General features: G+C 40.2%; 1 protein-coding gene across 2 annotated transcripts in view; it reads right to left on the minus strand.

Moving 5' to 3' along the window:
* DNAJC21 (DnaJ heat shock protein family (Hsp40) member C21) overlaps positions 1-25,603 on the minus strand; it is a 34,034-nt gene that overhangs the window by 1,990 nt on the left and 6,441 nt on the right. Inside the window, exons 2-12 of one of the 2 annotated variants that reach the window (XR_006221279.1) lie at positions 24,003-24,096; positions 22,425-22,548; positions 21,094-21,216; positions 20,406-20,710; positions 19,383-19,534; positions 16,995-17,082; positions 13,722-13,880; positions 13,249-13,291; positions 9,409-9,581; positions 3,686-3,761; positions 2,785-3,180 (exon numbers count right to left, since the gene is read on the minus strand). Coding sequence is in view for 1 of the 2 variants with exons in the window: in XM_042996659.1 (XP_042852593.1) it covers positions 3,016-3,180; positions 3,686-3,761; positions 9,409-9,581; positions 13,249-13,291; positions 13,722-13,880; positions 16,995-17,082; positions 19,383-19,534; positions 20,406-20,710; positions 21,094-21,216; positions 22,425-22,548; positions 24,003-24,096 (1,502 nt within the window). In the remaining variant the exon portion in view is untranslated. Of the gene's footprint in view, positions 1-2,697; positions 3,181-3,685; positions 3,762-9,408; positions 9,582-13,248; positions 13,292-13,721; positions 13,881-16,994; positions 17,083-19,382; positions 19,535-20,405; positions 20,711-21,093; positions 21,217-22,424; positions 22,549-24,002; positions 24,097-25,603 lie in introns of those variants that run through there. The other variant, XM_042996659.1, reaches the window with a different exon arrangement.

Genomic DNA, 25,603 nt, shown 5'->3' on the forward strand with positions numbered 1-25,603 from the left:
CAAAGAAGTTTTCAGAAATGTTAAGCCAATTCCTCTCATTAAACTTTGAAAGTTCTTTTTCATAACTGTGTAATTTCATAACCTGTACTATTTTTAATACTTTAAAAATTCTTCTATTTTAATTTCTAGGAGAGTAAGTATCAATAGATAGAACCTAAACATACACACACACTCTGTGGAGTTCTCAATTTTTAAGTGTGTGAAGAGGTCTTGAGACCAAAAAAGTTTGAGAACTGAGGTATTAATTAATACATGGTTGTCATTTGCTCACTGATTTGTAGGAGGGACTTTTTCATGTATTCTGGATACTAATCCTGTCACTTATACATATTGCAAACAACTTCTCCCAGTCTGAGACTTGTCTTTTTACTTGTGCTGCCTACCATCCTACAAAGAGCTTTTATTTTGATGCAGTTCTATTTTCCCATCGTGTACTTTTGCTAAGTAAGGATACTGCTCCTATTCTGAAACAGAAAAAGTCTCACTGGGCTTTCTAGAGAACCCCAGCTTTGGCGCCACTCAATGAATTACGGAGAGAATATGGGATCTGCCCTAACCCTCTCCTCACAGAACCCACATTCCATCCATCTTCCATACCTCAACTTATTTCAGTCAAGGTGATGGTTACCACTGACCTTTAATGAGATCAATGTAAGGTACGTGCTCGTGTATTTTAGACTATTCTGTTTTCCTTCAGACAAATGAAATAGAATGTCTATGATTCACCAAAAATAACCTTTTACCTTCAGCATAATACATGTTGCTGTTTTCCTCTTCAGAAGTAGATTAGTATATAGGAAGGACATTCCCAAAAAACTTAATACACATTTAATTCAACTAAATTTAACTAAAAAAGATTTAACGCATTTAAATTCAACATTCTATATAAAGCTTTTGTATTTAGAAAGCACTTTCATAATACTATCTTATCTGCCCTTTGTAATAATCCTGTAAGATAAAGGGAGACAATATTATGCTAAGAACTGTTAGAGATGAGGAGAAAGAAATTCGGAGAAGTTAAACAACTGGTCAGCATTACATGCACAGGACTACAAATGAGCTCTAACTTTTAATCACAGCTGATGAAGATCCCTTCAAAATCTGGTTGAGTTTTGCCAATCAGAATAAAAGTGACAAGTAAGCCCTACCAACCCTCACATGAAGCAGAAACTGAACACCTGCATGGTGGTTACAAGCGAAAGCAAAAAGTCTGAAGGGCATTTATAGGGCATTTCAAGAGGACTTCACATTTTTAGTGTACATGCAGTCAGTATGTCCTCCTGCTCATCAATATTCCTATTCATAATTACAGCCAATCCACCTCGTTCTGTTAGAGGAGGGGGGCACGTTTTCAGATCAAGCCTGGGAGGAAGAGCCCTGTGACCTGGCTGCTATTCTCCCTGAAGGGACAAGAAAAGGACAAGAAACGTCAATTAGGAGAAGTTAGTGATAGAAGTTAGAAACAAAAAGGAAAAAAGATAAAGAGAATCTACTTATATCTCTAAATGAAGAAGGAAACAATTAAAAATTAAAATACAAATGCATATTTTCAAGTCAAGCACACAGAATGATTGAGCTCAATACTATCCCATGAGACTTTCAGGAAAGTCCTTGCCATCGGAGATTCAGGTTCTAGAGCTCATGCATAATTGAAGATTCCTTCATTTGAGGATTCAAGGACATAAGGAGAGAACTTTGCTCAACAGAAAGTATATATTTTAAGCTAGTGAGTTCAGAGTTACTCTCAAGGCCAACTAGAAGAACTGCCTACTTAATCCATCCTCATCCTAAAATCTGGCTCATCACTGGTCCATATACTTGACCACACTCACTTTCAACAATTCTCCAGATTTCCTTTGAGTCAATATTCATCTTTGCTATAGAATGCATGGCATAAATATCAGCCCTATGAAAAAACTTTTATTAAAAAGTGTCTTCCATTAAATGATGAAAAAAACAAAATTAAAAACTTTTGAAAATAGTGAAAAAACAAACCCCAAGGCAGAATATTCTTTTTTAAAAAGTCGGTATAAAATCTGAACCATCCACCACCTTGATCCATAATGCTTTATGGCTGTCACTGTGTCAAAGAAGGAAGCAACATCTTCATTAATTTGCTTCCACCTCCACAATTTACATTTATTTATTTTTGAGAGACAGAGACGGAGCGTGAGTAAGGGAGAGGCAGAGACAGAGAGAGACAGAATCAGAAGCAGGCTCCAGGCTCTGAGCTGTCAGCACAGAGCCCGACACAGGGCTCGAACTCAAGAACCGTGAGATCATGACCTGAGCCGAAGTCGGACGCTTAACCGACTGAGCCACCCAGGCGCCCCACCTCCACGATTTAAATCAGAGCAAAACACCAAAGATCTACCTTACTGATAATTACCTATAAAATCTCAAAATCAACAGTGACACCTTGAAGAGGTATTAGTCTTGAAATATAACTATGTATGCTCAATTTGTTTCTACCTATCACTGTCCTTGAAGAAAAAAATAACAGTAATCAACAATAGATTATTTAGAAATAATTTGAAAGCCAGAACTGGAGTCATGTTATCAAGTGGGAAAAAAAACTCTACGATGATTTTAAAACAATCTGTCTTTGACAGATCATGAAGTATAACAATACAAAAGCATTGAATCATGTGAAAATACTATGTGAATTCCACAAAACAAAACAGAAAGGAGCATCTGTATGTGTTAAAATAATTTAATTCTCCCTGTACATTTCTGTTCACATGAGCCAAGAGAAATCAAGAATGCATACTTTACAATATTTACCTGTTTTGAGACATTCAAGTCAATTCAGATGGCAAAGTAGAATTCAACCATTAATGAAATGTTTAAAAATATATATATTAAACGAAAAAATGTTTTTACAAGATAAAAAATAATCTTCCACAATGCAATAAATTGCAGATCACTGAAATTTTAACTGTTTAGATGATTTCAGTTCAGTTTTTGGTTTTAAAATCTAGAAACAATCAAAAAGAAAAAGTGTTGACAGAATTTCTATCTGTTTTTACGTTTCTCTTTCTTGCTTCGACTACTTGTTACACTGTTTAAAGAACATGATGAAGGTGCTCTCGCATGACCTGTGGCCTTCAGATGGTCAAAAAGTTTATTCCGGGATGGAAATTCACTATGGCAGGTTGTACAGCTGATAAGAACATCACTCTGAAGAGAGAAAAAAATACATCAATTAAAGTGTTATTACCTGAGTGCAGTGATTTATGTTTTCACGCTGAGATTAAATATCAAATAATTCAAAATAAAGAACTTTTATCAAAATGACAGCCACCAAGACAGGCTTCCAAAGAGGCAGCTGTTCTTAGAAGTTAAGTCCCATCAGCCAGCACCATCAACTTTAAAGAGTCCTGAGACGTTCAATAGCATGTACCATATGGACCAGATCAAGGTTTTAGATTTCAAGTAATGGAAAACAGAACAGTAACTGTTTTAGTACAATTTGGTATTTCCAATGTGCTTTTTAAAGAAAAACAATGACACACCTATCTATACATTCTACATCCACCAAGAAAAACTGTTGATGGATCCACACCTATATATACAGTAGGTGCAGAACGGTTCACCAAATACTTATGTCTTTAGAATTAGAATTAAGAATTTAGATTACTTAAACAAGGTCTACTGAAAACATGTCAATATGACTTTGACCTACCACTGCCTGTTGTTCAGCAGGTACTTTGACAGATTTCTTCATATCTTTGGCTTTCTTTCCTTTGGGTTTAGGAGCACTGGAAAATAAATTAAAGAATTCTGTATAATCCAATAATAACGTATCCCTTTTTTTTTTTTAACGTTTATTTATTTTTGAGACAGAGAGAGAGAGCATGAACGGGGGAAGGTCAGAGAGAGAGAGGGAGACACAGAATCTGAAACAGGCTCCAGGCTCTGAGCTGTCAGCACACAGCCTGACGTGGGGCTCGAACTCACAGACTGTGAGATCATGACCTGAGCCGAAGTCGGACGCTCAACCGACTGAGCCACCCAGGTGCCCCAATAACGTATCCCTAATTGCTACCTTGCTCCCAAGAAGATTCAAAAGAGTGACATGCACTTTAAGGGCTAATTCACTAATTTTTATGGCCAACCTAATTAATTTTCACATCTCAAATGAATTGCTTTAAAGAGCAAATTTAGAGATCACATGTGATGTCAAATTTGAGGAGGGAGTTAAGATGGTAGAGTAGTATGTAGATCCTGAGCTCGTCTCGTCCCCAAAAACAAAAAACTAGATCAGCAACAAACCATTTTGAACAACTAGGAAACTGATCTGAGGATTAACACAACAGTAACTTGAGCCACAGAATTAGGCAGGTATGCATTGCGGAGACATGAATTGGGGGAGAGAAAAGCTGTGGAGCGTAGGGAGCCATTTCTGCAGAGAAAGGACAGAAAGGGGGAGAGTGTGGCACAGCAGTAGCATGCAATAAAAGCACTCCCCCGGAAGCAGCTGGAGATAAAGAGAAAGAGAGAGTGAGAACACTCGTAGAGGACTGAACAGGAAATCTGTTCCCCAAAATTACTGATGGGGAGAAAGAAGGGGGTTTCAATACCATTAGGATTCTATAAACAGTAGAGCACAGAGTCTGAAGTTCTGGACCTCAGTACCTGGCAGTGCTCAGGTGAGGAAGCAGGGTGAATCCCCAGGAGCAGGCAGCAAGGTCTCAGGGGTCTCTGTCCCATACAGGGAGAAGTGGGTCCCCTGCTTAGAGAGCATTTGGTAGAGGGCATATGGCTTCCACACAGGCAAAGGTCCCAGCAGACCCCAGAAAGCAGCCATATTTGCTGGTATTGGGACAAAGATGCAGAGTACAGTGAAACCTGGTGCTTGCTGTGTCTTGTGATTTGCCACAACCTCTGAACTTCTGCTGCTGCGCCATCACATGAACGTTTTCTGGGACAAGCCAGCACCCGGCCATTCCTCAGCAAGACCTTCCCCCATAGCGTCGGAGTGGGTCTGAGCCATGGGGGTCTTTGAAGTGCGGGGTTTTGAAACACAACCCCATCTGAGATAAAACTCTGGAGGGAGGTGCTGTCTGGCAGGTGGACGGCTTGGACATGGACAGGGTAGAGGTGGGCTGTGGACGGAGGCCTGAGACAAAGAAGGGGTGCTTGATCATGGATCAGTTAGAGTACAAAGTTCCTGCTCCAGAGACTAGGAGCTGGGTGAAGCCACTTTCACCTCTCCCATGCAATCCCATGTGTGCACATGCATGCACACCATACCAATCCACTCCAATAAGTTAAGTGGTGCCACATACCGGAGAACGGAGCCATTACACCAAGCCCTGCCCAACCACACCGCCCAAGCCATCCCCTAGAAGACCAGCAGAGGTCAAAACCACCTGCTTAGTGTACAGGCTATTAGAAGGTTTCATAGTTTCAGTTCTAGGGGAAACTGGATGGAACTTCATTCGGGTTTCATTTTGTTTGCTGGTTCATTTATTTGTTTTCTTTGCTTCTATTTTTGCTTAAATTCTGGTTTTTTTCCTTTCTTTTCTTTCTCTTTCTTGGATACCGAAAGAGAAAATTTTATTTCAATTTTTTTTTACTTTATTTTCTTAAATTTATTATTCTATTTCATTTCCTTTACTTTATTATATTTTAATTTCCAAACTTTTTCTTACATTTTTTTTCCTTTCCCCTTTTTCCCTATTTTATCAAGCTTCTTTCAACATGCAGACCAAAACACACCTAAGGATCTAGCTTCCCTTTATTTTTCTTGTTTTTAAATTTTTCAATTTCAATGTTTTATTTTATTAATTTTTTTTCTTCTTCCAAAATGACAAGATGAAGGAATTCACCCCAAAAGGAAGAACAGGAAGAAACGACAGCCAGGGACTTAATGCAGATAATAAGCAAGATGTCTGAACTAGAATTTAGAACCACGATAATAAGAATACTAGCTAAGGTTGAAAAACGCATAGAAGACACCAGAGAATCCCTTTCTGCGGAGATAAAAGAAATAAAATCTAGTCAGCCAGAATTTAAAATGTTATAATCAAAATGTTATCATCTTGAATGGATGCCACAATGGCAAGGATTGACGAAGCAGACCAGCTTCACCCAGAAGCTTCAAAGACCGTACTCAAAAGGAAAGCTACAGACCAATTTCCCTTATGAACATGGATGCAAAAATTCCCAAGACACTAGCAAACTGGATCCAACAATACATTAAAAGAATCATTCACCACAATCAAGTAGGATTTATTCTTGGGATGCAGGGCTGGTTCAATATCCCCAAATCAATGTGATACATCCCATCAAAAGAAAGGGTAAGAACCACCTGCTAATAACAGCCTCAATGGGGAAAAAATGAGAGCTTGCCCTCTAAGGTCAGGAACATGACAGGGATGTACGCTCTTGCCACTGTTGTTTAACATAGTGTTGGAAGTCCTGGCCTCAGCAATCAGACAACAAAGAAACAAAAGGCATCCAAATCAGTAAGGAGGAAGTCAAACTTTTAACTTACTCTTCACAGATGATATGATACTCTGTGTGAAACACTCAAAAGACTCCACCCACAAACTTCCAGAACTGATCCATGAATTCAGCAAAGTCACAAGATATAAAATCAATGTACAGAAATTGGTTGCATTTCTATACACCAAGAATGAAGCAGCAGAAAGAGAAGTCAAGGAATTGATCCCATTTACAATTGCACCCAAAACCATAAAATACCTATGAATAAACCTAAACAAAGAGGTGAAAAATCCATACACTGAAAACAATAGAAATCTTATGAAAGAAATTGAAGACAACACAAAAATATGGAAAAACATTCCACACTCATGGAATGGAAGAAAAAGTACTGTTAAAATGTTGATACTACCCAAAGCAATCTACATATTCAATGCAATCCCAACCAAAATAACACCAGCATTCTTCACAGAGCTAGAACAATCCTAAAATTTGAATGGAACGAGAAAAGACCCTGAATAGCCAAAGCAATCCTGAAAAAAAAAAAAAAAAACAAAGCAGGAGGTATCACAATTCCAGACTTCAAGCTGTATTACAAAGCTGTAATCATCAAGACAGCATGGTACTGGCACAAAAACAGACACATAGATCAATGAAACAGAATAGAGAACCCAGAAATGGACCCACAGATGTATGGCCAACCAATCTTCGACAAAGCAGGAAAGAAAATCCAATGGAAAAACGACAATCTCTTCGGCAAATGGTGTTGGGAAAACTGGACAGCGATGTGCAAAACAATGAACCTGGACCACTTACACCATACACAAAAATAAACTCAAAATGGATGAAAGAGCTATATGTACGACAGGAAGCCATCTATATCCTAGAGAAGAAACCAGGCAACAACCTCTTTGACCTTAGCCTCAGCAACTTCTTAACCGACTGAGTGACCCAGGCGCTCCAGCAACTTCTTACTCAACACGTCTCCAGAGGCAAGAGAAACAAAATAAAAAATGAACTACTGGGATCTCATCAAGCTTAAAAGCTTCTGCACAGCAAAAGAAAACAGCAAAACTAAAAGGCATCGATGGAATGGAAGAAGATTTTTGCAAATGACTTATCAGATAAAGGGTTAGGATCCAAAATCTATAAAGAACTTACCAAACTCAACACCCAAAAATCAAATAATTCAGTGAAGAAATGGGCAAAAGACATGAACAGACACTTTTCCAAAGAAGACATCCAGATGACTAACGGACACATGAAAAAATGCTCAACATCACTCATCATCAGGAAAATACAAATTAAAACCACAATGACATAGCACTTCACATTTGTTAAAATGGCTAACATTTAACAACTCAGGCAACAACAGATGTTGGTGAGGATGTGTAGAAAGAGGAACCCTTTTGCACTGCTGGTGGGAATCCAACCTGGTACAGCCACTCTGGAAACAGTGTGGAGGTTTCTCAAAAAATTAAAAACAGAACTACCCTACGACCCAGCAACTGCACTACTAGGTACTTATCCAAAGGATATAGGAGTGCTGATTCGAAGGGGCACATGTACCACAATGTTTATAGCAGCATTATTGACAACAGCCAAAGTACGGAAAGATCCCAAATGTCCATCAACTGATGAATAAAGATGTGGTGTATATACATATACAATGGAATACTACTTGGCAATCAAAAAAAAAAAAGGAAATCTTGCCATTGGCAGCAATGTGGATGGAATTAGTGTATGATGCTAAGCGAAATTAGTCAAAGACAAGTATCACATGATTTCATTCACATGTGGAATTTAAGAAACAAAACAGATGAACACAGGGGAAGGGAAGAGACAGATCATAAGAGACTTAAATGCAAAGAACTGAGGGTTGCTGGAGGGGTGTTGGGTGGGGAGATGGGTTAAATGGGTGAAGGGCATTAAGGAGGGCACGTGTTGGGATGAGCACTGGGTATTGTAAGTAAGTGATGAATCACTAAATTCTACTCTTGAAATCATTATTACACTGTATGTTAAGTAACTTGGATTTAAATTTAAAAAATTAATTAAAAAAAAGATGTGAAAAGTTGACACAAACACTAACGAATTTACTTAAATCAGTTGAAACACAGATGAAACACTTTACCGGTTTGTGTGGTTCCTCTCCTTCCTTTTCCTACAGCTACAGCCCTAGTCCAGGCCTCTGTCCTGTGTCCCTCACTGACGCCCCCTGAATTCCTAAACCCCCAAATGCACTCACCGCCCCTTCACTGGTGCTCTGGTGTTCAGCATTTGCAACTCAGGCTCCCACTTTACTGGGTCAATTGAACCCTTTCTCATGGTCCTAGACAGGGACCTGAGGCTATTTACTGTTCAGATCTTTCCTCAAGGAATAAGAAATTACTTCTCTGCTCTAGAGGAACAGAGGATGGAGAGAAGAAAGACAAGGCAGGAAGGGGAGGACAAGGTATGCTATCTCCCTTGAGAAGAACCTTCCTCTGGCAGCCACTAAGACCTTGTGCAGCACCAAAATTCCAGGGCTCCTTCCAGCAGGAAGGCCCCAGGCTGCGGTATAAATCCTAATGACCTGCACTGTGGGGCCAGACTCAGGAGGACCACCGTGAGCATGAAGACACAGTCAGCAATGCTGCAGGCAAGCGGGGTGCGGCCTCATCAGGAGCCTTGTTCTCACTTGAGTGCCAAGTATTACAGATTCGGGACAAAATAAGACCTCAACAGGATTAAAACTGGATCAAAGCGACTTTCTGATTTGGGCGATATTGCTGAAATGTCCGTGAGCCCATTCCTCCAGTATCCTCTTTCCCACATGCTGCACCTGTCTGTCTGGGTAACGTGGAAGTCACGGATATACATGATCTACTTCGTAACTGCGGGCGGGATGTTATCTGATCTATGAGAAGGCATTCTTACTACCAACGTTAATTAGAAAACACCATCAACGTGACTTACTTTTTAGCTTCACTTTTAGGGTCATCACATCGTTCAACAGTCTCAGTGGCACTGATGTTTTCTTGGGGACTACATTCGAATTCTTTGGCTTGGTCTTGATTTAAGTTGGTATCTTCTGACTCAACTTTTACTCCTTCTCCAGTTCCATTTTCATTGAAATTATCATCATAATTCTAGGTCGTAAAACATATATGCATTACAAAATAAATAATAATCCCAGCTTCTTATGTTGCCAAATAGTTATAATCAATTACAAGGTCCCGTACACTCTGGAGGAGCATATCTTCAGGAAATAAAAAGGAGAAACAGCTAGCAATTTAAAACATGAGGGGTGAAGGATGCTGGGGTTGCTCAGTCAGTTGAACGTCTGATTTGATTTCAGCTCAGGTCATGATCTCATGGTTCGTGGGATTGAACCGACGGTGCTGAGCCTGCCTGGGATTCTCTCTCTCTCCCTCTCTCTCTGCCCCTCCCCAGCTCGTGCTCTCTCAAAATAAATAAATAAACTTAAAAAAAAAAACCAACACAAAAAACACAAATGGTCATTACAGCAATATTAAACTAGGAAAAAATTGGAAACAATCCATATGTTCATTAAGTGAATGGTTGAATATATGAAGGGAATGATGAAGCTCTTAAAAAATCACGTTGGCAAAGTTACCGATTCAATTTTGTAGAAAAATACAACCTGTTAGCAAAAATGTAAAAGAGAAAATTGTATATAATGTCTGGTTATAATTTAATTCAATAGTAAATAATATCTATAGGCAGAATTAGGGATATTTATCGTTTTCTGGTATCCAGATGATCTGTAATGAGCAACTATTACTTTTTTTTGAGACAGAGAGAGCAAGCAAGTGGGGAAAGGGCAAAGGAAGACAGAATACTAAGCAGGCTCCACACCCAGCAAAGCCCCATGTAGGGCTTGATCTCATGACTGTGAGATCATGACCTGAGCCAAAATCAAGAGTCAGACACTTAACCGACTGAGCCACCCAGGTGCCCCAACTATTACTTTTATGGTTATAAAAGAAAGAAGAAAAAAAAACAAAATAAGCATTATAAAAAAAGACAAAACTTGGCAAACATATCCTCACTAAGTGCAACCGTGCTTTGTTTTTTCCTTATTCTTGACTGAGACAGAGAGAGAGAGAGCGCACACAATCGCGGGAGAGGCAGAGAGAAAGAGAGGGAGAGAGAGAAAATCCCAAGCAGGCCCTGCACTGACAGCACAGTCCCATGTGGGGCTCCATGTCACAAACAGTGGGATCATGACCTGAGCTGAAATCAAGAGTCTGACGCTTAACTTGACTGAGCCACCCAGGCACCCCTGCTATTGTGTTTTTTTGTTGTTCTGGTTTGAGGCCACATTTTGCCACATTTGCTCTCCCCTATCCCTTCCTGTGGGTCTCTGAACACACACTTTCTCCCACCCCAGAACTATGAAAGTAAGTTGCAGGCAGATATCATGACACTTCACCATGTATCTTGTAAGAACAAAAACATGCTCCTACATTTCCACACTACCCTCTTCATACTGAAGACCTTAGCACTGATGGTATCTGCTACATAAGTCATATTCACAACCCAATAATGTCCTTTCCTTGTAAGCCCCAACAGGGGCTAGAGTCAAGGACCACACGTTGTGCTTAGTTGTCGTATCTCTTTAATCTCCCTTACTCTAGAACCAGAGCCCTACTTTTTTCTTTTCTTTTCTTTTGGTCTTTCATGATGTTGACAATTGGATGGCTGCTTTGTTCCCACAGTTTGGCTTTGCCTGTTTCCTCATGATTAGACTCAGGTCACACATTTCTAGTAATAATATTACTACCAAAATGTCTACTAAGTGGAGTTCAAGATTTTTTTTATCTTGTAGTTAATTTTGTCTTTAGAACGTGTCTCATGGAGGGTGTCAGAGTACTGTGTTCAAAAGTTACTTGGATTCCTCCTTTCTGCCAGCCAGGGCCATTTGTTCACATTCAATCTCAGTTTTCTGGGTTTTCTTTCACAATCTTGTTGGCTCATGCTGTTTTCTTTTTCTGACCATACAGAAAATTTTTCCAGTCTGACGCCTCCTGATTCTCTGTATTTGCTGCCTCCTGCTCTTCAATCTACCAGTTCATGTCTCTGTGCTACCCTCCCATCAGAAAGAACTGCGAAAACATCAGGAAAAATACTACATAAAACTAAGTCTGAACTGGGGCTTTCTTCCTGATAGAATGAGAAATCAACACGAGGTATTAGTATAAAGAAACACAGCTTTGGAGAGGAAAAATGGGGTAGTAAACAAAACATTTCCATTGGTAAGAATATAAAGATACGTGTGTCTATTACGGCAATCTATAGGACTTAGCCTTCATGATTCAAGACAAGGTAGGTTTGGCTTAGGTATAAATCCCTCTTGTTTTGTCCTTATTCTAGTAGTTTTGGCACACACAAAGGCCAGAGGAAGTGTTCTAATAACTGTAATCTTTGGGTGGAAGATGAGTCATTTTATGAAGGAACATACAACTTGCTATGTGGTTTTATAATTGAAGGAAAAGTTCCAAGTCACAAATTTTAACAGTGATTAATTCACATGTCACGTATCATTTTTGGAACATAAAACAAAAATTTTCAAACATATTACCATTTAAATAGATAAGCCAAATCTAAAGTTTTGTTAACTAAGTTTTCTTAAAAATATTTTTAGCTTTTGGGGCGCCTGGGTGGCTCAGTTGGTTAAGCACTTGACTCTTGATTTGGGCTCAAGTCATGATCTCACAGTTATTGAGTTTAAGCCCCACATCGGGCTCTGCACTGCCAGTGCAAAACCTTGGGATCCTCTCTCTGCCCCTCCCCCGCTAGCACTCATGCATGCGCTCTCTCTCTCTCAAAATAAATAAACATTTAAAAAATACGTATTAGAAAATATTTTCAGTTTTCAAAAAGAACTATAACATTTAAAACCTAATATAAACTAATAGAATTAGATTATATTAAAATAGCATAGGAATCAATTCTATTCCCTTTAGACCCACCAAGTATCCTTAGTAAAATGGACAAGCCCTCTTTTTATACATCCCTAGGACTGTTACACATATGTAACAACATAATAACCTTTTATTTTAAAATATTTTTAAAATGTTTATCTGAAAGTGAGAGTGAGGAAGGGGCAGAGAGGGAGAAAGAGAATCCCAAGCAGGCTCCACTCTGTCAGCTCCAAGCCCAATGCAGGGCTCAATCTCATGACCATGAGATTATGACGTGAGCCAAAATCAAGAGTCTGACACTTAACCGACTAAGCCACTCAGGTGCCACAATTTAAAAATATTCATAAGAGAGATTGGATTTAGATGTCAGGTGTGAAATATTTAAATGATTTAAATTTCTGAATAGTATTAAGAAACATTTTTTCAAGAATCACAATCATTACACATGTCTAACCAAATATTCCTTTTACAAAATTCCACTTATGTTGTCAGAAAAAGAAACTTAGATATACAATAACCAAACCTCAGATTTTCACATATTTCTGGTTTTAATTGTTGTCCTCATCTAAAAACCCAGTCATCACATGTCCCAATATTTTTTAAATATGATCACTCAGCTAATTACTATTAGGGAATTAATTCCACCTGACAAATTTTAAAACACACTGACACAGAAAGTAAGTAAATTAGCTACATGCATATTAATGGAGAAAAAGGGATGACAAAAGAAAATATTTTCAATTCCCTTCAAACCATTTTATAACCAACAAAATTATAGTGAAAGTCCCTCTCCTTAAAGCAGACTCTACTGAGTAAACAAAAGCACTCTATCTTTAAATTTGATATTCAATAAAACTTTTCAACATACCTGTGCTGGTTTCTGTTTCTTTTTCTTCTGTTTTTTAGAAAGCCTGTGAACAAATATAAATCAAAACATCAAATACTTAACTCTGTGACTACCTGCTAAATGAAAAAAAAAAAAAAAAATACTACAACACTACTGATACAGAGAGAAGTAAAATACTAAAAGTATTTAATACTATAAGATATTAAAAAGAAAACATTCACATTATCATTTTAGAAAATTGTAACAGTGGTTCCACTGACAGTAATTAACATGTCAATTACCTAGGTATAAAACTGCTTTTAATGGTCAAAAAATTCTATACAAACTATTCTTGACATCATGCTTTACCCATTTCAATTTTGTAAGTTCCCTTAAGTAGAAAAACATGTGGAAAATATTAGCATAACAGAATAACTTCTTTCAGATAAGACAGCATTTAAGTGCAATCTCATCTCTAACATTATAAGTATGTTTAATAACATTTTTAGAAGTACTTTTGTTTTGGTGCATCTTCTAGATCGTCTTCAGAATTGGCATTCAACGGATTTTCATCAGTTTGAGGTCCTGAGAAATTTTCTTCCTCCTCCTCCAACTGTTGCTTTAACAAGGCAACCATTTCCCGATGCTTCTTTGATTTTTCATGATTCCTCATCCTGAAATAACAATCTGTTGTAAGTAACTGCAAGAGAAGTCACATGTGCCCAAACATGTGGCTGAATACGTACAACCATGTTAAAATTTATTTTTCCAAGTAAGCAAACTATTGGTGATACCAGAGAGAGAACCAGAAAGACCGTGTCAGGACCTGTCAGGCAGTGGTTGTTTTTCCCTGTATCCAGTATTTCCCCTCCAGCTGTCCTTCCATCTACAGATTTTCTTCAAAAAAAAATTTTTTTTTGGGGGGGGGGGTCAAATTCTATTATTTTAATTTTCCAGTCCTTAAGATTCAAGTCTTCTCCACCATTTCCTCCTAATCACCGAGTATCTGCCAAGCGCTGACACGTTCCAGAGTGTGCTGTGGGCTTCGAGAGATCCTGGGAAATTATAGGACGACATTCAACTTAAAAAGGAAGGCCCCTTGGGTTATGACGTGAAGGCTTGAAGTACAAGAGTAGTTCACCTCCTTTTGCTTTTATCAGTAACTGTCTTTCACCTCCTCCAGAGGGCTCTCCCTCCTCACTCCTACCATCCTAAGTGTGAGTTCACACACACCTGTCCTCCTCTGCCTAAAACTCCACGAGCCGCGTCTCTTTCAGTGCATCTGTGGACCACTAAGTAACACTTCACAAAACTGAGTTGACAACACTGAAGTACCGAGTTGTTAGATGAACAAGAAAAGTGGGAAACTATGTCACTATCAACTTCATCTCATTTGTTCAGAGTTGTGGTTTTCTAGTTTGAGTTGCTACTCTTCCTCTCCACTAAAATTTTCCTTCAGACCATGTTTCCTTGGAGAAGTTGGAACATCTTGTACCAGAAGGTAAGTGCTCAAAAGAACGCCCGGGATGTTCTTCAAGGAGCCACCTTGAAGGAACTCTCACTAACCATATCTGGAAAAGTTTGAGCATGAAAAGTACAGTAATAAATTATAAAACATTGAAAAAAATTCACAAATTCATACTGATAATAGACAGACAGAGGAAAGGCAAGGCTCTTATTTATAGCAGAAGACCAAATGAGGACTAATAATATAGCAGGAGCACTGGTACCAGAAAAGCCCCCTTTTGGGACCATTACGGTGGCAACTGGTACAAGGTACAATCATCAATGAATGCCAAATCTAGAAAATTGTGATGAGGAGCAATATATTTGCCTAACTTTAATTGGTTATTTTTGAGAGAGAGTGTGTGAGAGTGGGGGAGGGGCAGGAAGAGGGAGACAGAATCCCGAGCAGGCTCTTCAGTGTCTGCAGAGACCGACGCAGGCTCGAACTCATGAACCATGAGATCGTGACTTTAGCTGAAGTCACTCAACCAAGTGAGCCACCCAGGTGCTCAGATACTTGCCTACTTTAAAGTATCTCAGATAAACATCCCATAAGGTAAAATCTATTGCAAGGGAAAAATACACTAACTCTACAGAGTAAAAATTAGACAATGCCTGGACTGGGTGATCAAAATCATTACCACGAGGAAGGTTAGACAGACATCATATGCCTCCAGAAAGGAAACCCTGAGAGCAACACAACATGTCTATGTGGTATTCCAGCTGGAGATACACAACTTGAAACTAATCATGAGGAGACAGACAAACTCAAAAGGATAACTACTCTAATAAAAAAATATTTTAAAGGGCCAGTATACTGGAGTAACAATGGCATAGACAAAGGAACTGGCCCAGATTAAACAAGACTAACTAAATAAATGCAACACATGATCCTAAACTGGATTCTGTGCTGAAGTAGAAAAGAAACTGTACAGGACACTAACACAGATCTACTGCTGAAAGTGGAGTACAGGCCAGTAAAGGAGAGGGAAGCAGTATCAATGTTACAAACTTCCTGAAGTTGACAGCTGTACTGTGATCACGTAACAGAATATATTTATTCTTAAGGAACATCTACTGAAGTACTGAAAGGTAAAAGAGCATTATGGATGTAATGGATGTAACCTGCTCTCAAATTAGTCAGGCAAAACCTGTGTGTGTAGAGTGGGAAAGGGAGGAGGGGGGAGAGAAAGGGAGAAAGGGAGAAAGGGAGGGAGGGAGGAAGAGAATCGTTAAAGCAAATGGGGCAAAATGTTAGCAACAGGTGAATTGGGTGCTCTATATCTATTCTTGTGACTTGCCTGTAAGTTTGACATTATTTCCGAGTGAAAAATAACTTTTTAGGGTGGCTCAGTCAGTTATGCGTTCGATTCTTGATTTTGGCTCAGGTCATCATCTCACGGTTTGTGAGTTCGAGCCTCACGTCGGGCTCTGTGCTGACAGCACCCAGCCTACTTGGGATTCTCTCTCTCCCCCTCTCTCTGCCCCTTCCATGTGCTCGCTCTCACTCTCAAAATAAACTTAAAAAAATTATTTTAAAAAATCTGTTTAAAAAAATAATTTTCCAAATCTCCTCACTGCTGCTTTTGTCTTCTTGCTTGTTTCTAACTCTCCTGCCCTTGCCACTTCTCTCGCCACTCCACCATTTCTCCCTTCCCTCGGGGTTACACACCAACTCCCTTGATGACCCCACAGCACCACTGCCATCCTTTCGTCTCCTGTCTCCTTCACTGCGTGTGTTTTGTTTCTTTGTCCCTTGCTGCCTCTACTTTCATTTTCTGCCCTGGTCCCCCCTGCCCTTTATAATCGAATCCTTTCAAACATTTCTCTTTTCCTCGCTGTTCCCCAAAGGCAGAGTCCTTCCGCTTCAGCAGATATGGTCTAGGCAGGACACGTTCCTACGTTGGCAGCAATGGCCCGCACAGGAGCGTGAGGGCGGGAAGGGAGTCTGCCTGCAACAGCAGAGATTAGCTTTGGTCTAGATTAGCTTCTGGTTGTCCGTGTGACTATGCCTTCTTTGTCACAACAAGCAACATTTCTTTCTGGAGATGCATCGATGTTTTAAAAAGCAGCTATTACACAGGAATACTGGCATGAATGAGAATCAGTACAACACGCTTAACTGCTGGTACAGATCCTTCTTCCTCCTCTGTTAGACAGAAACCCCCCAAGAAGACATGGGAGGGCTGGTGTTCAACTGCTACAAGCACTTTCTCTTTAGGACTTTCAGAGTTACACTTCACCCTCAGAAGAAAAGGGGAGTTTAAAGATATTAAACGTACGCCTTTTCCGTCTTGAAAGATTTGTCACACGCTGGGCAGTAAAGGTCATCGTACAGCTCAGCATCCTCGACCTCATCACTGTCTCTACCTACAAGAGGGAAGCCGGCAGTAAGAATCCTGGCTGAGTAGAACACAGATCTAAAACATCTCTTTAGTAACGATCTAACATCACACACAAATTAGAAACTGCATTTCTGGAGACAAAACAAACAATGTTACTAGCATTTGATTACTATCTATCTATCTATCTATCTAACTATCTATTTATTTATTTAGAGGGTGCAAGAGACGGTAGAGAGAGAGAATCCCACAAAAGGCAGGGGAGGGGTAAAGAAGGGGTGGGGGGGACAGAGAGAGGGAAGGAGGGGGGGGGAGAGAGAGATTGGGAGGGAAGGAAAGAGAAAGAAGCAGAGCTCACCTGGGGCTCAGGTTATTATTTTTTTTTAACCCAAAGCCGGGCACAAGCTCACCGGGCACAAGCTCACCCAAAGCGGAGCTCGAATTCACCAACCGTGAGATCATGACTCGAGTCGAAGTCAGATGCTTAACTACTGAGCCACCCAGGTGCCTAGGATTTGATTACCTTTTAAAAGCAGCCCTGAATTATAAGGGAAGGCTTCCAAATAAACCATTTTATCTTTCAAGTCCTTCTCACAAATACACTGAAAAGACTCAAAATCTTCTCAAAGTTCTCAGTATGAGCTAAGTTCAGAAAACCAAATGCCGCTTTCATGGTTTTACCACAAAGAAGTTTTTTCAACAAAGGTTTTTTAGTTTACTTCTTGAGCAAGATTTGATGCAAACACATTTATAATTGTAACCTACTCTAACTGCTTCAATAAACTTAAGCTTGTAACACTCCATCATTATTTGACAGGCTGGTCATAAAATAGCATATTACATGTAAACTTTAGCACGTCCTTACACTCTGTTTTTTCATAAGCTTAGGGCTTTTTTACAACAAATAATTACTACCAATACAGTTCGCAAAATCTAAGCAACTAAAACACTGAATTCAAAGTCTTTGAAAAATCTCATAATCTATCTTTATAAGGAATAAAACAAGTAAGTTGACTGCCACTGAGATCAATAAATGATCCCAAGGTACTCAAATGATCAATAAATGCAATGAGATCAATAAAGATCCCAAGGTACTCTTCTACAGTCTACGTTTTGATTCTTTATATATAGGTGATGTGAATATGATTTTGAAGGACATTCTCACTGAAATCATAAATGATCAAAACACATCCTAATATTAACATTTAGCAAATAGTATTATTGTCCAATTCCCTGTACCCTTTCAATATATCGTGTAAATGAAATAACCTTTGATTAATCAAATATTTAATAAAGATTGTTGGATTTGAAGTCAAAATCTGGATCTAAAAATGGCCATATGTTCTCAGGCCTATGTCCTAGCTTCTCAGTCTTAGTTTCCGCTTCAGTAAAACTGCTATCATTTTATGAGCAAAACGTACATTTAAAGGGTATTGTGTGGGGATCAAGCACACTCTTGTATATAAAAGCACTTCAAAAATTATATAATTCTACCTAATCATGCCACCTCACGTTTACAGACTGCTTTACAATTTTCAAGAGACTTTCACACATACTACTTCTAAGTCATTAATAAAACATTTCATTTCCTGATCATTTTGAGTAAATAAAAATCCACCATTTTATCATTTGGGCTACCCATGTGTAGGTAAGGTGAAACTGACTAAGCTGTGTGTAGATCATTCCACATTATTTCTCGTGGAGCAGCTAGAGACCATGCGGAAGGTCAGGTACTCTCAACAAGGCCTAACCTTGCCTTTCACGGCAGTCCCGTCCCTTGTGCTGTAACGAGAGAGGCACAGAAATGACACACTACAGCACACCAGGGGGAGACCCTCAACAAAGTGAGAAATGAGAGGAAGAATTTATATAGCTCACAGAGGCTCCTGTACAACATTAGTTTTTCTGGGAAGAGTTGATGTTAAAACTTGACCTACTGCGAGCTTCCCTGCAGTTTTTAAGTAACCAGCAGTCACACCTGTCACTGTGCCCACTTGGCAGATCATGTATGCAGTCAGAAGCACAAACTGTTCAAAACATGGCCAGAAAAGAGTTTACTAATCAAATTATAGGGATCGGACTACTTCAGTGGACTACCTTTGCTTGGCCTATACTGGACTGTTTTTCATCTGAATCATCTGCCACCTTTAAAAACTGGAAGACGTGACATAAAAGTCCGGATTTCCAGCTCTGCTTAAAAAGCAGACAGGCATGAAAACACCAGCCACAGCTGACTGGAACTCCGAGGTCTCCAGGTTTGCATCTGTTCTCCTTTCATCCGCGCATAAAAACATTTACTTTCTAAAGTTTCTTAACGAATGAAGTTACCATCGTGCCCGTCTCTGAGCTCAGGCCCCTCCATTTCATCTTCGGCTGAGCCGTCTCCAAACTCCTTCTCGTAGCGCGCCTCCATCTCCTTGAGCTCCCTCTCCAGGTCGGCCGTGGTCATCCAGCTCTGTTCCTTGTACTGGCCAGCCAGTCTAGACACACAGCATAGTCTCTCACTCAGAAGCAGGTCTGCACACGGTTCGACTTGCTCTTTGGGCTGACAATCCATCCCCTAGAGCTCCTTCCTCCCAAGCCGTCAGCGCTTCCACACTTTTAAAACCTGGGCTTAGTTCCAGCGGGGGCAAAGTCACTGATCTGTCTGTTATGTGCTTATGTGATTCAAACTGCTTATTAGATGATGGGCTTTGAAACCTAGAACTCTTAGCAACTTATTAAAAGTCTTGAGGTACTTTGAAATTCTAAGTGTCAAGTAAAGTGCTAATTTTCCAAAGATGAAGCGTGGGGTGGGTAGAATTGAAGAAGTGAGTAATTTTTAGAAGAATGCTCTGGACCCGATGCTCTCACGCTAACTCAAACTTTACAGGCACGAGAATGAACTACATATCTGGAGTACACCGATAGACACAGCATTGCAGTGGGGTGCAAAGCCAGGGCCCTGCACAGGCTTCTCGGGGCCAATTCCTGCCTGTGTGACTTCCCGGCTACGGGATCCTGGACCTCTCTGCCTCGCTCCCTCAAAGGAACGAGGATCAAAACCAGAACCTACTTTGCAGATCTGCTGTGAGAAAAGAGCTTAGAACAGGGCCTTGCACAGAGCAAGAATTCAAATTAACGGTCACTATCATTACATCTCACAAGTGTCTGCAAAGGATCTGAAGAATAAAGGGATTCAAAAGAAATACATTTTCATGGTAGATGAAAAACTGTCAACACCAGGATTTAAAAAAACAAGACGAAGCCAGGATGACGATCTGGCCCCCTCTCCCCCTGGAAAGCACCCGTCAGGTCTGGCCCCACACCTCTACCTGGAAAGGGCCCCGCCACGCATCCCGCATCCCGTACTTGGCCTGCTTTAGCTTCTGCTGCCGCCTCATCTCCTCGGCCTTCCGCGCCTTCTCCGCGTTCTGTTCCTCCACGAGTTTCCGATGCGCCTGCACTCTTTTATCTCTCTTCCGGATGAAAGCTACCAGCTGGCGCACAAGCTCGTTCTTCTCCTTCCTTGCTTTGTCGCGGATCTTTTTGTTTTCTTTTTCCATGGCTCGCTTCTCCCAGCGGTTCGAAGCTTGTCGTGTATCATATTCTTCCTTCCAAGCAAAGTTCTTTTGAGTGCAGAAACTCTGCCAATAAGCGTAGAAAGGATGGACTACCTAGAGACAAAGAAAACAAGTCAAATGCTGTGGTGTAAGATTTTTTCCTTCAGTGAGGCAGCAAAAATCAGTGACACAAAACATCTTTTTCATATACTAGTATCACTACTAATCCATGGAGAAGACAATCCTTTTAAGGCTTTACAGAATAAATCCCTCTCCAAAACAAACTGAAGGAGGCAATTAATGGGATGGGACCATGCTCAATAAACAGGGAAAAGTAAAAACAGAGGCTGTGAGGGAGCTGAAAGCCCCTCCAGAAGGAGAGAGGAAGAAAGTTACAGCACAGGACCCAGAACTAGGAACCAGTCTTTTTAAATAGAGGCGGGGGGGAGACACTAATAAAATGCTAATTATAAAATGGCAATGCAATCTTCTTTTACCGTGTCATAGTCACTCTGAGAGTCTCCAAAAGTTGGGAAATCCTCCATATCCTCTTCTAACACGGATTCTCGTTCTTCCTTCGCAATCATTTCAAAAACGTTACGATACACTGTATAAAAGCCCTAAAAAAACAGTAGCAGAAACACAAATTCTTATCACTTTTCTGTCTGATCACAGAGTAAGATTTTATTTTTTTATTTGTGTATTTTATTTATTTATTTTTTCCAATATATGAAATTTATTGTCAAATTGGTTTCCATACAACACCCAGTGCTCATCCCAAAAGGTGCCCTCCTCAATACCCATCCCCCACCCTCCCCTCCCTCCCACCCCCCATCGACCCTCAGTTTGTTCTCAGTTTTTAACAGTCTCTTATGCTTTGGCTCTCTCCCACTCTAACCTCTTTTTTTTGTTTTTTTCCTTCCCCTCCCCCATGGGTTTCTGTTAAGTTTCTCAGGATCCACATTAGAGTGAAACTATATGGTATCTGTCTTTCTCTGTATGGCTTATTTCACTTAGCATCACACTCTCCAGTTCCATCCACGTTGCTACAAAAGGCCATATTTCATTCTTTCTCATTGCCACGTAGTATTCCATTGTGTATATAAACCACAATTTCTTTATCCACAGAATAAGATTTTAAAATGTAACATGAAAGGGCGCCTGCGTGGCTCAGTCGGTTGGGCGTCCGACTTCGGCTCAGGTCACGATCTCACGGTCCGTGAGTTCAAGCCCCACGTCGGGCTCTGCGCTGACAGCTCAGAGCCTGGAGGCTGCTTCCGATTCTGTGTCTCCCTCTCTCTCTGCCCCTCCCCTGTTCATGCTCTGTCTCTGTCTCAAAAATAAATAAACATTAAAAAAAAATTAAAAAATTAAATGTAACATGAAAACCTTTAATGTTAAGGAATTACAGACCCGAGCTTTGTCACCGCAAGAACATTTAGGTTTCAACTGGAGGTTTTCATATGCTGACAGTTTAAATATGAAGCCAATGTGTTTTCAGTTTCCAAAATGAACACTGCTTCACCTGTTATAATTTTAAGAATTCTCTTTGTGGGACGCATGGGTGGCTCAGTCAGTTAAGTGTCCGACTCTTGGTCTCGGCTCAGGTCATGAATCTCGTAGTTCATGGGTCTGAGCCCCACGCAGGACTCTGAGCTGACAGTGTGGAGCCTGCTTGGGATTCTGTCTCCCACTCTCTCTGCCCCTCCCCCACTCATGCACGTGTCTCTCTCAAAATAAATACGCTTCAAAAAAACAAAGGGAATTCTCTTTATGTTTGAAAGTCTTGTGCTTGATACAAAATTAAGAGTGAGTTCACTTATCTTACCTTTTCATCATCTCCATAACCAGAGTAACAGGTAACAGTGAAATAGTGAAGCAAATCTAAGCTGTCATCTTGATATTCTCCATCAAGCCCACCTTTCAGTAGAGCCTCTCTATGATTATCATACCTAAACAAACAAAACAAATTAGCATCATCAGTGAGTGCTGAGTAAGAATTCAGAAGGACTCCTTACTCTGAAATAGACCAAATATTATTATTATTATACATTTTATTATGTCCAGTCTACAACTGAAAAAAAATTTTTTAAATATCAACATGAAAAGAATAATCTTTCACAAAACTGCTGATTAAAACTATGACTGCAACTTCTAATATGCCGCGGCATTACACAGTACTAGTCCATCCGAACGATGGAATTTAACAAGCCAGGGAATTCCCAGGACACTCCCAGAAAAGCAGCTGCATTTTACTAAAGTCAGCACTGGACATAACCTGCTCTATAGACTCCTTATACATTCGTGATCAGATCTACCACCAACATCGACCAGAACAAGACTCTTTGTAGGGTTATGTAAACAGTCTAGGAGCTTCACACACACACAATCACTCTTTATGATAACTCTGTAACGTTAGTTCTTACCCCTAAAGACAGAAGAGGAAATTGAAGCTCAGCGATATTTAATAACTTGCTGTCCATCATCACAAACCCAATAAGTAGCAAAGCTCAGGCCTCCTGCACCCGAAGGGCTGTGCTCCCAGCCACAGTGCAGCCAGGCCTGCAGGCAGCAAGCCTGTTAATAGACAGGGGCTTCAGAAGAAAGGACAAGAGAGTCCTTAGGACAAGGAGAAGAGCACAGAGCCAAGGAAGTCAGGAAAGAATTTAAGCATTCTCTAAGGCCAGATCTCCAAATTCTTAGGGAGGAGAAACATGTAGGATTCTCTCTGATTTTTATATAAAAGACAATTTGTGACGATTTTTCTTTACAGCCTTTCTCCCTGACAGCCAGCCATGTGCTGTACGTTTTTTAACACAAAGAAGACTCCCACAACAGCACCCAACCCCCAGGTGCTCTTTGTAACAGCAGGCTCTTACACAGTTACGTCGGGGCTTAAAACCTATTCCTTTGTAGGAAAGAGTTCATCAAGGATCTGAAAACTCGACTTTAAAAATTCTTGTATCAGGTCAGCATAAGTAAAAGTATCCATCATAGATGTAGTAGCTTAACTCAATTTCTTCATATGAAGTAGTTCTTAGAGAAGCCTTGCAATTCTTGCATTGACACGTATGTGTTTTTTAAGGACAAGTCAATATGCTTGTCCAACACCAGTAAGTTTGTCATACACCAAAGAGATCCCATTTAATGAGAAGTTACGTCACCGGTATCAAAGTTAAATCCGTTTAATATTGCCAAACTTTGTCCCATCACCCATAAAATGAATCACCTCTAAGGTTCCTTCAACCTTAATACTACATTTTATATAACAAATAGCTGAGAGACGCCTCAGAACACACCGAAACATCTAACGTCCACGTCTATATGTGATGTATTTTTTAAATCCTCTACTGATCACCCCTTCCAAGAAAACACACTAAGATAGGAGGGACAGTGTGACACTCACCATGCTCTTTCCTGAGGGTCACTCAACACGTCGTACGCTGCTTGGATTAACTTAAATTGTTCAGCTGCTTCTGCGGCATTATCCAGATTCTTATCTGTGAAAATAAAGTCGCAGATATTTAGACATCAAACAAGTAGAGGACAGTATCTGAAAGGGACCTCTTTCATCACAAATGTCATAAACAGATGAGGCGTGTACAAAACAAAGGAAAACAACCAGGGAAAGGCCAAGAGACCTGGGTGAGAGTTGATAATCAGAATCTGTGAGAAGTATCTACTTGAGTGGAAATTTCATGCTTTCCCCTCAGCCGTGGTGCATCCCTGAGTACTCAAACTGGATAGCCACCAGCAGAAAACCCTGACTAGTACACATTTTCAGAAAAAGCAAAACATATATATCAAACCAGTTATAGACAACTTACTTAGTATTGTTTACTCTTCACACTGTTTTTCTTTCTCATCAACATATAGCAAAATAAACCTCATAAAGCTTTAAAATATATATATTAATTATTCTTCCCTTAGCTGTGCTTCCTTAACTACAGAATTCAGGGAACATCTTTGCCTCAGGGAGGTGGCCAGCTTGTAAGACGGCCCCCAAGGGCCCCCAAGGATCCCCAGCTCCCGGCATTCACACCCTGTGTAGTCCCCTCACAGGTCACCAGGGATGGTCTGTGTGACCAACAGTGGGCAGCAGAAAGGACGACAGCATGGTAAGTTACTTCTGAGATTAGTTTAAAAAAGACTGCAGTTTCCATCTTGGACTCTTGCTCTGTCTTGGGTCACTCTGGGAGTAGCCGGATGCCACAGCATGAGGACACTCAGGTGGCCCACGTGGAGAATGGAGGCCTGTGGCCCGTAGCCAGCAAGGAAAGGAGGCGTGCCAATACCATGTGAGATTGAAAGTGGGTTTTCCCACTGAAGATATGACCTCAAGAGAAACCCTGAGCCAAAACCACTAGCTAAGCCATTCCCACACTCTGAACCTCAGAAACTGAGCCCATGATGAACATGTTTGCTGTGTCTGTTGTTTTAAGCCCTAAGTTTTTGGTAATTTGTTATGTAGTAACAGATCAGTGATATGCTTAGGAAGTTAAATGTTTGAATCTACTATGAAGCATTCCAAAATTTCATAAGCTACAACTCAATACTTGCCCTCTAAGACTGGAGGAAAAGTGTGATAGAAACATACTCCCTACGATGAATCTTGCAGCCTTAGAATAATAAGACCTTCAAGGACATCCTGCCTCCTCTTTTTAGGTACCATCACACTGGTGCCCAGTCCTTCAGGTGATATTCTGCTCAACTATCACTGACGATACTTTCTCAAATGCACCAATTTGCCATGGCTCTTAAGATACTTTTTTAAAAATGTTTATTTATTTATTTTGAGGGAGAGCATGTGGGTGCAAGCAGGGGAGGGGCAGAGAGAGAGAGACTCTCAAGCAGGCTCCATGCTGTCAGCACAGAGCTCTACGAGGGGCTCAAACTCATGAACTATCATAACCTGAGCCCAAACCAAGAGTCAGACACTTAACCAACTGAGCCACCCATGCACCCCAAAGATACTTTAACATAAAAAGTTTTCCATATTATTTTAGA

The sequence above is a fragment of the Panthera tigris genome, chromosome A1 (assembly GCF_018350195.1).
Source record: "Panthera tigris isolate Pti1 chromosome A1, P.tigris_Pti1_mat1.1, whole genome shotgun sequence".
NCBI classification, from domain to species: Eukaryota; Metazoa; Chordata; class Mammalia; order Carnivora; family Felidae; genus Panthera; species Panthera tigris.